This window comes from Hyperoodon ampullatus, assembly GCF_949752795.1.
Source record: "Hyperoodon ampullatus genome assembly, chromosome: 13".
NCBI lineage: Eukaryota > Metazoa > Chordata > Mammalia > Artiodactyla > Ziphiidae > Hyperoodon > Hyperoodon ampullatus.
In genome coordinates, this window is record NC_136926.1 from 17,630,844 (window position 1) to 17,643,390 (window position 12,547).

At 50.4% G+C, this 12,547-nt stretch overlaps 2 protein-coding genes across 2 annotated transcripts; both read right to left on the bottom strand.

Annotated features, from left to right (window-relative positions):
- Nucleotides 1-758: 758 nt before the first annotated feature.
- Nucleotides 759-8,695, bottom strand: LOC307062512 (protein CUSTOS; the record flags this gene model as incomplete). The annotated part of the gene is made up of 6 exons (XM_079718221.1): nucleotides 759-2,129; nucleotides 2,643-2,733; nucleotides 3,275-3,348; nucleotides 6,130-6,228; nucleotides 6,408-6,450; nucleotides 8,572-8,695. 6 exons carry the CDS (start codon nucleotides 8,693-8,695, stop codon nucleotides 1,778-1,780), a joined length of 783 nt encoding a protein of 260 aa, XP_079574347.1. The 3' UTR covers nucleotides 759-1,777.
- A 2,484-nt stretch (nucleotides 8,696-11,179) lies between these two features.
- LOC307062408 (2'-5'-oligoadenylate synthase-like protein 1) lies at nucleotides 11,180-11,890 on the bottom strand (the record flags this gene model as incomplete). The annotated part of the gene is made up of 2 exons (XM_079718141.1): nucleotides 11,180-11,734; nucleotides 11,861-11,890. The coding sequence occupies 2 exons, from the start codon at nucleotides 11,888-11,890 to the stop codon at nucleotides 11,180-11,182; spliced, it is 585 nt and encodes a 194-aa protein (XP_079574267.1).
- Nucleotides 11,891-12,547: the final 657 nt, after the last annotated feature.

Here is a 12,547-nt window from a genome sequence, read left to right on the forward strand (position 1 = left end):
TGGCACCCCGCAGGGAACTGCCGGCCACACTTCTCAGGACACCAGCCTGTGTAGCTGGGAGAGAGGTCATAGGTCAACGTGGCCCCATTCTGTCACCTGTGCCCCAGTCAGGCCACTCCGCCCAGCCCCCCTTCCTGCTTTTAACCCGCACACCCATTTGGACCCACCTGTCCCCCCTCACATAAGCATCGCCTGAGTGGTTCCTCTGTGCCAGGGCCTGGGGAAAACGGGCCTCTCCAGCTTCCCTCGTCCTGAGCCATCCCTCTCCCCGGCCGCCATGACCTCCCGTTTTCTTGGACATCTGTCCCCCTGCGCATCACACCTTCTGATGCCAGCCTGGCATCTCGCCTCTACTGGAAAGCCCCCCACCCCCGCAGGCCTAGGTGTTGTCCCTGCTGCTATGGGAGACCCGTGACTCTGTGCCTGGTGCCAAGTCAAGGTAGGGGGGCAGCAGACCCTTCCCTGCTTTGGGGGAGAAGCTGCTGAGCTCAGAAGGCGGTAAGGCCGGGCAGCTGGCAGAGCTGAGGGGCCCAGAGGGAGAAGAGAGGCGAGACCAGAGGAGGGGTTGCCGCCTGGAAGCTTGAAGCCCAGCTAGCTGACGGGAGGCGTTCACAGCCCCCCACCCCGGGGAGGCTGAGGTCCTGAGGGACAAGGGAGCCGTGCCAACCCAGGGCTCATCTCCCTGGGGCTGCTGCAGATAACCCAGCCCTAGTGGACTGCCTCCATCCTGGACTGAGGAAGGAGCCAGGGGAGAACTGGCATCCCCTGCAGCTTGCAGCCGGCTAAGGGAGAGCCTGTACATTTATTTAACTTTTAGTAAAGTAAATGAGGAACATGTTGAAACATCTTGCTTGTCCACACATCGCCCAGATGGGATTGGGCAGGCAGAGGGCGGTGGAAGGGGACCAGGAGCCCAAGGAGGGATGGGGCCGGCACACACACTCTCATATCCCACCTCTGTCTTCCTTGCTTTGCCAAATCTCCAAGGCCAGGCAACGAAGCCAGCACTTCACCTTCACCTTGAACTTCTGCTCCTTCTTGCAGGATACATGGGTCCATGAATCCCCCAGGCCATGAGTGCTGTAACACTTCCTGAAGTCTTGACGCTGGGGTAGGGGAACACTTCTGGGGGTGTAGGCAGGACCCCTCCTGTGTGATGCTTACTTACAGTGGCTCATCATGATTCAGCACGGACACGAGGGCAGCACCCAAATCCCTCTGTTACATTCTGGGTCCCTCGACAATTTATTTTCAATTATCTGGTTGGCTCAGAGACATGATCATGCATGGTGTATTCACAATGTGAAGAAAGAAAATTCTGGAAAACCAGGTGGAGGCAGGGATCTCTCTCCTTTTCCAGACAATGTTGTATCAGGTCTGTGTGGCTTGGAGGGAGACGCACAAAACTCCTCCTGGGGCTTGGCATCTCGGGGACGCCCTCCCTCGTTTTCTTCAGGTCGCCTCCCACACCAGGCTGAGGCGGCGGAAGCTCTACCACTTGGCCATCAGCCTTCAGTAACTGGGAGGCCCCTCCTTCTTCCTGAGACCACAGAATGTTCTGGTACCACGGGTCTGCCCCAGCCCCAGTGGGAGCACAGAAGGGCAGGTCTTGCTCACCCTACAACCGCTTCTTTGCCCCGACCCTTGGGCCAGCCCCAGTCATGGGCGAAGTCTAGACTTGCTAGCCAAGTCCTTGCACTTGGAGAGGGAAGCGGGGCTTGGACATGCCTTGTCCCCCGTAGCTGCCTGAGCTGGGCCCCATGCTCACAGGTGGGGCTCAGTTTGCAGGCATGGCTGCTGCGCTCTTTGCTGGTGGGGGTGGGGAGGTCTCACTGGCCCTCTTTGCCTTTTTCTTCCTTTTCTTCTTTTTGGTCCCAAACGGCGCCTGGTCTCTGTTGAGCCCGGCGGACTCCTTTCCCTGCTCCCCAGATGCGGCCTTGCTTGCAGTGGTGGCCGCGGGGGCAAGGTTGGTGCTGTCCTCCTTGGCTTTCTTTTTCCACTTCCTTTTCTTCTTCTTTGCCTTTTTCTCCACGTTGCCAGGGCCGTGGATGGCGGACTCCTGGACGATGTCAGAGGCTGACACAGCTGCCTCCCGGCAGCGCTGCAACTCCTCGTCGCCGTCCTCGCTGCTGCAATGGGAGGGCAGGCCGGGTCAGCTGGAGTCGGGATGGGGCCCCAAAGCCGCCTCTCACTGCCTCAGTCCAAGCCACCAGAGAGAGGCCGTGGACAGAGGGTGGCGGCTGGAGAACTCAGGCTTGGCAGTGAGGCAGAGCTGGGTTCCAATACTGGCTTCTCTGCTTCACGGCTGTGTGACCTCACATTGTGACTTAACCTCTCTGACCCTCAGTGTCTTCATCTATAAAACGGGGATCTTAACAGAGCCCAGGCCTCACAGGGATGTCCCAGGAGTGCAGTGTCCGGCACAAGATGGGTGCTCGAAAAGCAGTAAACATCCAAAGCCAATGCCCAGTGGAAACTCTTCCCCCTCCCACTGAGGTACTCTTTCTCCAGCTACTGACAGGGCTCCTTCTGGGCCTGGACCTGACTGGAGTTGGCCTGGCTATTTGGGGGGCAGGGGGGATTGGCCAAGACAGAACACAGGCAACAACGAGGGAACTTGAGGGGTGGGTGTGCCATCTCACCTGGAGCTGGAAGGCAACCGTTTCCGGCAGGGCTGGGGAGTAGCTTCCTTCTCAGGGCCTCCAGGGATGGACGTGAAGAAAAGGCGGAAGCCTGCAACCCACAGGGGCGGAGTCAGCACCGCCAGGGGCACCCCAGGGGCCGAGGCTGCCCCGTCTCTGCCCTCAAGGAGCTCCCAGTCCAGCGGGCATCGCTCCCGTCTAACTACAAAATGGTGCCTCGTGGGACGAGAGGCACACTTGCTACCTGCTGCAGCGAGAGGATGGGGTGCTTGAGGGGATGCTGGCTGCCGAATCAAGTCAGCAAGCCCTCAGAGGCTTCAGGGAGTTAGCAGCTGAGCCTCCCGCCTAAGGCAGCTCGCAGAGTGGCTAATGAGTTGGGCAGGGGACAGAGACTCATGTGGGAGAGGCTGCAGGGTGCAGTGGCTAGGCGCTCCTGCTTAGGGTCACCTCGGGCCAGTGTCTGCATTCCTCAGAGCCCCAGTCCCCTCACGATTCTCCCCTGTGAACAGGATCACCATAATACATGCCTCGTACAGGGGCTGCAGGGATGAAAGAAGATAAAATGCCAAAAACGTATTTCCCAGCTCCAGACTCATGGGAGGCGCTTAATAAAGGAAAGTATAACTGCTCACCATCATCCTCCAGGACGCCTCTCGGTACCTCAGCCTTTCTTGGCTCCTTCACTGCTTCTGAGATGGTAATGGAGCTAAGGGAAGAGATGGTGGATTTAAGATGAGATTCTGGGTAACAACGAACATTCTTTTTAATTAAAACTTGCATTTCTCCCTTTAAGTGGAGGGGGTAGGGTAATGCGATACTAAGTGCAAAGGCGGAGAGCACCCCGGCCTGATGGGGACGCAAATGTCCACAGTGCCAGCTCAAACTGCGGTGCCTCACTGGTTTAAACCCTACTTTATTCCAGAAAGTGCTGAAGAAGTTTTGAAGATACTCACAGTACAACAAAATGAGTGCAATTTCAAATAAGGCAAAGAGAAAACAAGAGCAGGAAGGACAGAAAGAGCCAGAAGTGTGGCCAGGAAGCCCTACACACTTGCTAGACAGAGGCTACACATTTTGTTCTGAACTTCCTGGCAGCAAGCACGAAAAGGGAAATATGACCAGTCTAGAAAAAAACAGTTCAGAGGTCAGCTCCTAGAGCAGGGCAGATCTGTTTTTTTGTGGTTGTTTGGTTTTTTTTAATTTTTAAAAACTTGAGCTAGTTGTAGATTGACTTACAGTGCCAAGAAATAATACGGGGAGATCCACGGACTCCTCCCCCCACCCCGTTTCTCCCCCTGGTAACACTGCGTGTAACTAGGGTCCATTATCACAACCGGGAAACTGACTTTGCTACAACCCACCGACCTTTTTCAGACTTCAGACCTGGGTTTTGAATCCTGATTTTGTCACTTACTAACAAGGGATTTCATCTCTCTGAGCCTGTGTTACCCGTCTCTACACTGCGAGTAATAAGAGTCCCCGCTTCCGAGGGCTGTCACAAGAATTAAATGAGACCGTGGATACCAAGCCCTGAGCACAGAGCCTGGCTGCAAGCCAGTGCTCAGTAAACAGCAGCTACAACGACGCTGAAGACGACTACTGTTGTCAAGATAAGCAACGAGCTTCACAGGACACCCTTCCTCTAGAAGCACAGAGAGAGTGGGGAGAACTGACGAGACCAGGAAGGTCTTGGGGGAACGCTGTCGGGGCAGTCACCTCGCACCGCAGAGACCGACGCTCTCAGCAACATCCTCGCAGCGAACACAGCAATGCACTGGATGCTTCTCCTAACTGCCTTCTGTAGGTGCCAGAGGCCTCCCCGAAGTCCCGTGTGGGACGCGGTCTGGGGAGAGGGAGCGGAGACGCGGTCTGGCCCAACTGGGCGCCGCCCCTGACCCGGGTAGTATCTAACCCAGTGGTTCAACGTCGGTCCACAGGGGACACCAGGCAATGTCTGGAGACACAGTTGGTTGTCACAGCTGGTGGAGAGACGCTACTAGGATCACATGGGTAGAGGCCAAGGATGTTGCGAACCATCCTACGTGCACGGTATAGCCCCGCACAACCACGGACGATCCAGTCCAAAATGTCCATAGTGCCAAGATGAGAAACCCTGATCTAACACAAGGGACCAACTGGAGTATCACTTCTTTGGAGAGAAATATGGGAACGCTGCAGGGAATATACTGAATGCGTGTAACCCGCATCCTGCTGGATTCCCACCTAGGGAAGCATCCGTTGTGGATCACTGCAACGCCAGGCAGGCCCTGGTCACCCTGAAGCCGAACGGTCATATGGAGAAAAACCACTCCCATGGGTTGAGATGCTAATTGACCTTCCTAAACATGTTTAACACACTCCCAGGTTGGGGGACTGGCACTAACGCCATGGGGGTGCAGGCTGCTGAGGCCTGGCCCAACATTCTGTCTGGGAAGAGCAGCTGGTATGCACTTTGGGAGGGCTTATTTGTCCTTTTTCAATGACTACTTCAAATTGAAGGACTATGGCCTGAACACCCTCAATCTCCTTTTCAAAACATGCTAGGCTGGGAACTTCACTGGTGGCACAGTGGATAAGACGCCCCGTTCCCAAGGCAGGGGGCCTGGGTTCGATCCCTGGTCAGGGAACTAGATCCCACATGCATGCTGCAACTAAGAGTTTGCATGTCACAACTAAGGAGCCCTGGAGTGGCAACTAAGACCTGGTGCCACCAAATAAATAAATAAATAAATATTAAAAAACAACAACAACAACGACAAAAACCCTGAGAGGGCTCTGTCAAGTGGGGATGGATGTAGACCAGCGTATCCCAGAACACATCCCATGACACACCATCAGTCATCCATGGAACACAGGCATTGTGGCCAGATGAATTCGCAAGATGCTGGGCTAAACCAAGTTACACAGGTCTCTTTACTGCAGGACTTCTCAGGGCCTTGAATACACTATTAGGAATCTAAATCTCCCAGGCACGGGGGTATGCACAGTGGAGCGTTTCTCCACCTCTTTGCTGTTGGACCCCTTTTGTCAAGAGCCACACTCTGGACTCGCATTTCTGGGCACCTATTTTGGGAATGCTGACCTGGATCTTTACAGATTGTATTCTCACAGTGCCTGGCATACAGAAAGCACCCAAGAAATAGGAATTCAGTCGGTCCCTTGCCCTCTTGCAGTGGGAATGAGCTCGGGTTCCCCTCTTCCTCTCGTGGTAGCAGGACTGCACAGTGGTTAAGAGCAGGGCCTTTGGAGTCAAAGCCACTCTGCTCCTTCCTCCTTGTGACTTCAAGCAAATGCTTCCTTTCACAGAGGGGAGCCTGTTGCCACATCTAGAGAAGAAGGACAATGACAGGACCTTCGTGGTAGAGTGATTATGAAAAGTGATGAGGTGACAGATGCCACATGCTTGCCGCGATGCCAACTTACACACTCTGAGCTTCCAGGCCATGGGAGCCCTTACTCTTCATATTCATGAATAAGGGCAGGTTACCTGTCCAGCAGGGCTCCCAGCATCTTAGCTACGTGCGCTCGGAATTCAGGGGTGGTCTGCAGCTCGTTGCCGTCTTGTTCGTGCTCATCCACATTGTGTCTACAACACACATGAAAAGGACCTCACTTCCTGCCAGCTCAGAAGCTGCCCCCATGAGGGCGGGGAAGACATGTGTCTGGTTTGCACTGACATCCCAGGGTCTAATAGCCTCTGGCACACAGCAGGGGAGCAATATCAATGAACGAATGCGTGAAACGTGAACCCGAAGTGCACAGTACCTGAGGCTCGGCTGGGTGGTTGGCAACTGAGTATTTGCAGCACCTGTGAAAATAACGAACACCAAAGCATTTATAGAAGAAACGACTATAGCATCAGTTGTGTGCCGAGCACTATTTTATGTGATTTACATGTATAACTCATTGAATCTTTCCAATGACCCAATGGGGTGGGGGTTACCATTATCCCCATTTTGCAGAAGAGGAAACTGAGGCAAGGAGATGTAAAATAGCTTAGCCAGGGTCAAACAGCTAATAAGCGACAGAGTTGGGATGAGGACCCAGGCCATCTGGCTCCAGAGGCCCCCCCTTAACCACCGTGCTGGACAAGCAAGTGTAATTTGATTCCAGCATTTATTGAGTGCTTACTATGTGCTTGGCTGTGTGCTAAGTGCTGTGGAAGAGAGAGAAGAAGGGGGCTCAGTTATGTTGATCACTGGACTGGGAGTCTGGCTGGGGTCTCAGCCTCCACACTCATTAGAGGTGCCTTTCCGGCAAGTTCATTTATTTAAGAACTATTTTCCTGACCACTGTGTAGGCCCTGGGGATACCATGGTGAAGGGATACCAGCCCTCGTGAAGTTCACATCATGTAACCTCTCGCTCAATAAATATTTGTGGATCAAGTACAGGCCAGAGTTGACTCTAGGTGCTGGGGATGCAGGGATGAAAGGAAAAAAGAAAGGATAAATAAAGAGGCAATTGTAGAAGAAAGGAAAGCGTTATATTTGAAGCGAATCACACAAAGTATGATGATGGTGGAGAGAAGGCGTGTAACCCAGCTTTCCCAAAGAGATGGTGTCTCAGCTGTAGTATTAAAGGATGAGCGGGAGTCAGACAGGAGGGGGAAAGCAGTCCATGAAAAGAGACCGATCACATAATTGCTGCTATTTATTGGGCCTTTAATATGCACCAAGCACTGCAGATACATCATCTCAGTTCCTTCTCAACCTTACGGGGTAGGTACTACCATTAACCCCACTTCACAGATGAGGAAATTTAAGTACAGTGAGATTTAAGTACCTTGCCCAAATTTCTTACTGCTAGTAAGTGATGGGGATGGAAAGGCATTTCTGCCTATAGAAAATGAAGAGAAAACTGCAGTTATGGTGCCCACAGATGAGAGGGCACAGTATGGTCTGCAGCCTACCTACAGGAAGTGTGCAGTATGGCAGGAAGGCAAAAAGGGACAGGCAGGCAAGGAATGGATTACCAAAGGGCTTGTAAGTCGTTTTCAACAAAAGCAGGGGTTCTTTGCCATGGCCTGCTCTGGCTGTCTGGTAAAGCCTGGATCCCTTCTCAGAATGTTTTAGATGCAAAAAATGTAACACATAGGATTACAAAGAAAACCAATGATACTGAAATTCAGTTATCGTTAATAGTAAAAAGCCAAATTTGGGATATTATTAATACATGTGCTTCTTCATTAATGTATTAAATAAGATCTACTGATGGGTCTAAAAATTACTGTAATTTTAAAGCAGGGATGAGAGGAAATGATTTTTTTTCAACATTTTATTGTGAATAAAATATTTTTGAATGGGATTTGAAAATCTGCGACTTTTGTTAAGACAAAGTAACAGGTATTGCCAAAACTACTGTGGCTTGTTGTTCACATGCATGATGGAAAGAGATGCTAAATTTCAAAGAGAGATTAATGAAAGTAAAGATGAAATATTTTTCCCATTCACATTCACGGACCCTCTGGATTCTGTCCGGGATTAGGTACCCTTAAGTTAAGGGGTTTTGGATTTATTCCCAGAGCACTAGGGAGTCACGGTCAGAGAGACGTGTAGGACACAGCTCGCTGGCAGCCCCAGGGCATTTGAGAAAGTGTTGGAGGCGGGGAAAGGCTGGATGCGAAAATCCAGTAAGGGTCGCAGTCACCTCGGAGATGTGGTGGGCTGCCCAGGGTGCGACAGTTAGGGTGGACCCAGGGAAGCAAAGTCAAGAGACATTCAGGTGCCTTGGTTTCTCTGACGGGGATAATGGAACAACCCTCCCTGCTGAACTTGTCCGCGCTTTGACTCTGAACCCCACCCAGACCCTGGAGCCTCCTCGGGGAAAGAAGTCGAATTCCAGGAACTCCCTCCTCACCATCCGTCCTCTCAGGCCGCAGGGGAAGATCCTGCGCCCTTCGGCCAGACTCCCCGAACATAGTTCCCTACCGACTCTTCGATTCTCCGGGCCCCTCGGGCGCTGCTCCAAGCCCCAGGCCGGCATCGCCGCCTCGCGGCACCGCTCCAGCTCCTCCGCATCGCTGCTGCAGCTGCTACTCTCCAGATCGCTCATGGCACCAGTGGGCGCCGCCACCTTGAAGCACCGCAAAGGATTGTGGGGGGCGCCTCCAGGAGCGATCCTCTTCCAAGATCCCACAAGGGAGCGGAGCAGCACAGGGCATTGTGGGGATTGTAGTTCTCAGACTCAGGCCGCCATTGGTCCTAAACTGTTTTGGGGGTTTCCTTAAACGTGAAAGCTGGAAGGGCCTAAGAAATCAACTTATCTATCCTTGAGGAGGAAAATGAGACCTATACAGAGGACAGAATTGCTTAAGGTCACACAAGGGGTTAATGAGCCAGGATTGGTTCCCAGGTTTTGGTAAATCCGTCTGGGCATCAGAAGAACCTTAGGGAACTTTTAAAAATGCAGATTGTTGAGTCTCACTAAAAACTAGGCGAATCAGAATCTCCGAGAGTGGGACTCAGGAATCTTTATTTCCTCCAACATCCTAGGGCCTTGCTGCTACTCGGTGTATAATCCGTGAACCAGCAGCACCGGCAAACTCCAGAGCTTGTTAGAAAATGCAGAATCTTGGCTTTAGCCCAGACCTCCTGAATCAGAACTTGCATTTAAACAGGATCTCCAAGTGATTTGCGTGCACATTAAAGTTTGAGAGGCACTATCCTAGGTGATTCTGTTGCACAATATGGTTTGGGAAACATTCTGCGGTTTTCTAGCTCAGGACTTCACTCAACCTGCACATGGGAAACATTTGGGAAACTTTAAAATACTGACTTCTAAGATCCCTCCAAGACCGACACATTAGAATCTCCACAGTTAAGATATTCCAATATAAAATATGAATAAAATCACTTTTGTCTTTGGAATGCTTTTCTTTGTGTTTTATTTTTGAAACTGAGTGTGTCAAAATTAAAAAAAAATAAACTCTCTGGCCTCAGCTTTCCTATTACGAAAGAGAGGAAGGTAACTTATTCATCATTCTATTAAACAAGAATTGGTCCACTACCTACAATGTGGGCTATACTAGGCTTTATAAAGGATACAAAGGGTGTGGGATGGACTCACCTGTCTGCTCCACGGAAAGGAGGCACTCTTTCCGCCCCTGAAGGTAAAAAGAGGTGGGAAACAGGCTGCTATTGATATATTGCCCAGAGACTACTGAGAACCAATTATAAAGTACATTTTTCCCCCCTACGGTGAGTAGTCCATTAGAAAGTGGGGCAAAGGGGAGGGGGGAAAAGCAAACTTTGTAATGGGTTGATTGGAGTAAACCTGATCACATGATGTCCTTTGATGCTAAAGATGCTATTACTTTCCTTACATCCTTGGACCATTAGGTACTGTTTGTGTGTGTATTGCAGGAGTTCAGGGAATTTTTTTGTTTGTTTGTTTTTTTATATTGGAGTATAGTTGATTTATAATGTGTTAGTTTCAGGTGTATAGCAAAGTGAATCAGTTATACATATACATATATCCACTCTTTTTTTTTCGTTTTAGATTATTTTCCCATATAGGCCATTACAGAGTATTGAGTAGAATTCCCTGTGCTATATAGCAGGTTCTTATTAGTCATCTACTTTATATATAGTAGTGTGTATATGTCAGTCCCAATCTCCCAATTTATCCCTCACCACCCTACCCGCCTTCCTCTGGTAGCCATAAGTTTGTTTTCTACATCCGTGACTCTACTTCTGTTTTGTAAATAAGTTGAGGGGATTTTAAAAAATTTATTATATTTTTACTTTTGGTTGCATTGGGCCTTTTTGCAGTGCGCGGGCTTCTCATTGTGGTGGCTTCTCTTGTTGTGGCGCATGGGTTTAGGTGCTCCGCGGCATGTGGGATCTTCCCAGACCAGGGCTCGAACCCGTGTCCCCTGCATTGGCAGACAGATTCTTAACCACTGTGCCACCAGGGAACTCCAAGGGGACTTTTAACACCACATCATCCTCGCTCTCCCAGACTTTGCTTTTCTTCATCTCAGTTTCCCTACAGTCCTCACTTTCCAGAGTTGAGAGGCTCAAATGTTTAAGCAATGATGCCAGGACAGCCTTAGCATCTGTGGAAAGAAATGAAGACCATCCGAAAGAGAACAAACAGATTATTTATTCCCAACTTGCTATAGCAGGGAATCAGCCACTATCCCTTGCCTTTGGCAGAGACTCCACTGCAAGCAGGGCGGTGGGACAGCTTTATAGTTGGAAAAAGAGAAGGCTTCAGGCATACCCTGACTGAGGTTGTCTGCATGGGGAAGCTGGAGGTGGGCTAAGCAGAAGCAGGCTGTCCTATGTGATTGGTTAGGGAGCTTGTTTGGCTTTCTTTCATTGATCCTAAATTGGAAGGGAGGGAATAAGGAAGCTGGCAGTTATTGACCAAATCCTGATGGTTTGGGGTTGATTGATGCAGGGATTGTGGTTTGGCTTCGGGCTGGTGGCTGCAGAGCTTGTGGGTCAGAGTTCTATTGTCGAATATGGTCTAGCCATTGTTCGTTTGTATATCTAGTCTCTCATATCCCTCGTCATCTGTCTACTGGCAAGGTTAGGTGGAACTGATGGGGTCTGGATTAAATGGCAGAAATGCACAGAGAGGTCTTTCAGAGGAACTAGCGGGTTTCTTCTTCTTTTCTTCTTTCTTCAGCGTGAGGGTGGTGCTGTCTTGGACACCATAGCTCCTCAAGCTCCACCCATCCTGCAGGACTTGGCCTTGGAACTCTAGCTGTTGCTCCTCTCTGAGCAGCCCCTCCTTGACTTCAATCTGCAGCTTCAGGTTCAGGACAAGGCTATTGGGGTAAATGGCATAGGCGTGGCTCCCACCACTGGGATTCTTCACAAAGACCTGGATCTCAGGGGCAATGGTCTGCAGCAGACAGATGCGAGTGTTGGAGAAAACCCTGTAATCAGCCAAGGAGTACTGGCTACTGAGGAGCTGTCGCTCCCCGCCGGGCTCCTGGAAGGACAGACGCTGTAGGGATGTGGAGCCCAGGTTCTGTTGGATCTTCCTTTTAACCTTCTTTATGGAGTCATAAGGGTTCACCATGATGATGAAATCCGAGAAACCCCACTGCTCCACTGTCACTTGGATGTCTCGTGCCCCCTGGAAGGGAGAGAACAAAGAGGGGTTAAGTCAACACCCCTCTGTCTGAGTACAAAAGTGCCCTTTACCTGTCCTCATCTTTACAACGACAGCAGCAGCTGCAAACATTTAGGGGGTGCCAATCACCTTCCAGGCCCTGTGCTGGGTGCCGTTCATCCTCTTCTTAATGTATTTTATTCTCACAGCAGCCCTATGAGGTTGGTTCTGCTATTAGCCCATTTTACAGATGAGGAAACTGTGGCTGAGCAGGGTTACGCCATTTATTGACCATCACAAAAGTAGTGGGGAGCACAGCAGGTATTTGTTTGTTTTTTTTCTTCCACATCTTTATTGGAGTATAATTGCTTTACAATGTTGTGTTAGTTTCCGCTGTACAACAAAGTGAATCAGCTATATGTATACATATATCCCCATATCCCCTCCCTCTTGAGCCTCTCTCCTATCCTCCCTATCCCACCCCTCTAGGTTGTCACAAAGCATCGAGTTGATCTCCCTTTGCTATGCAGCAGCTTCCCACTAGCTATCTGTTTTACATTTGGCAGTGTATATATGTCAATGCTACTCTCTCGCTTCATCCCAGCTTTCCCTTCCCCACCCCCCATGTCCTCAAGTCTGTTTTCTACATCTGCGTCTTTATTCCTGCCCTGCCACTAGGTTCATCAATACTGCTTTTTCATATTCCATATATATGTGTTAGCATACAGTATTTGATTTTCTCTTTCTGACTTACTTCACTCTGTATGACGGACTCTAGGTCCATCTGCCTCACTACAAATAACTCAATTTCGTTCCTTTTTATGGCTGAGTAATATT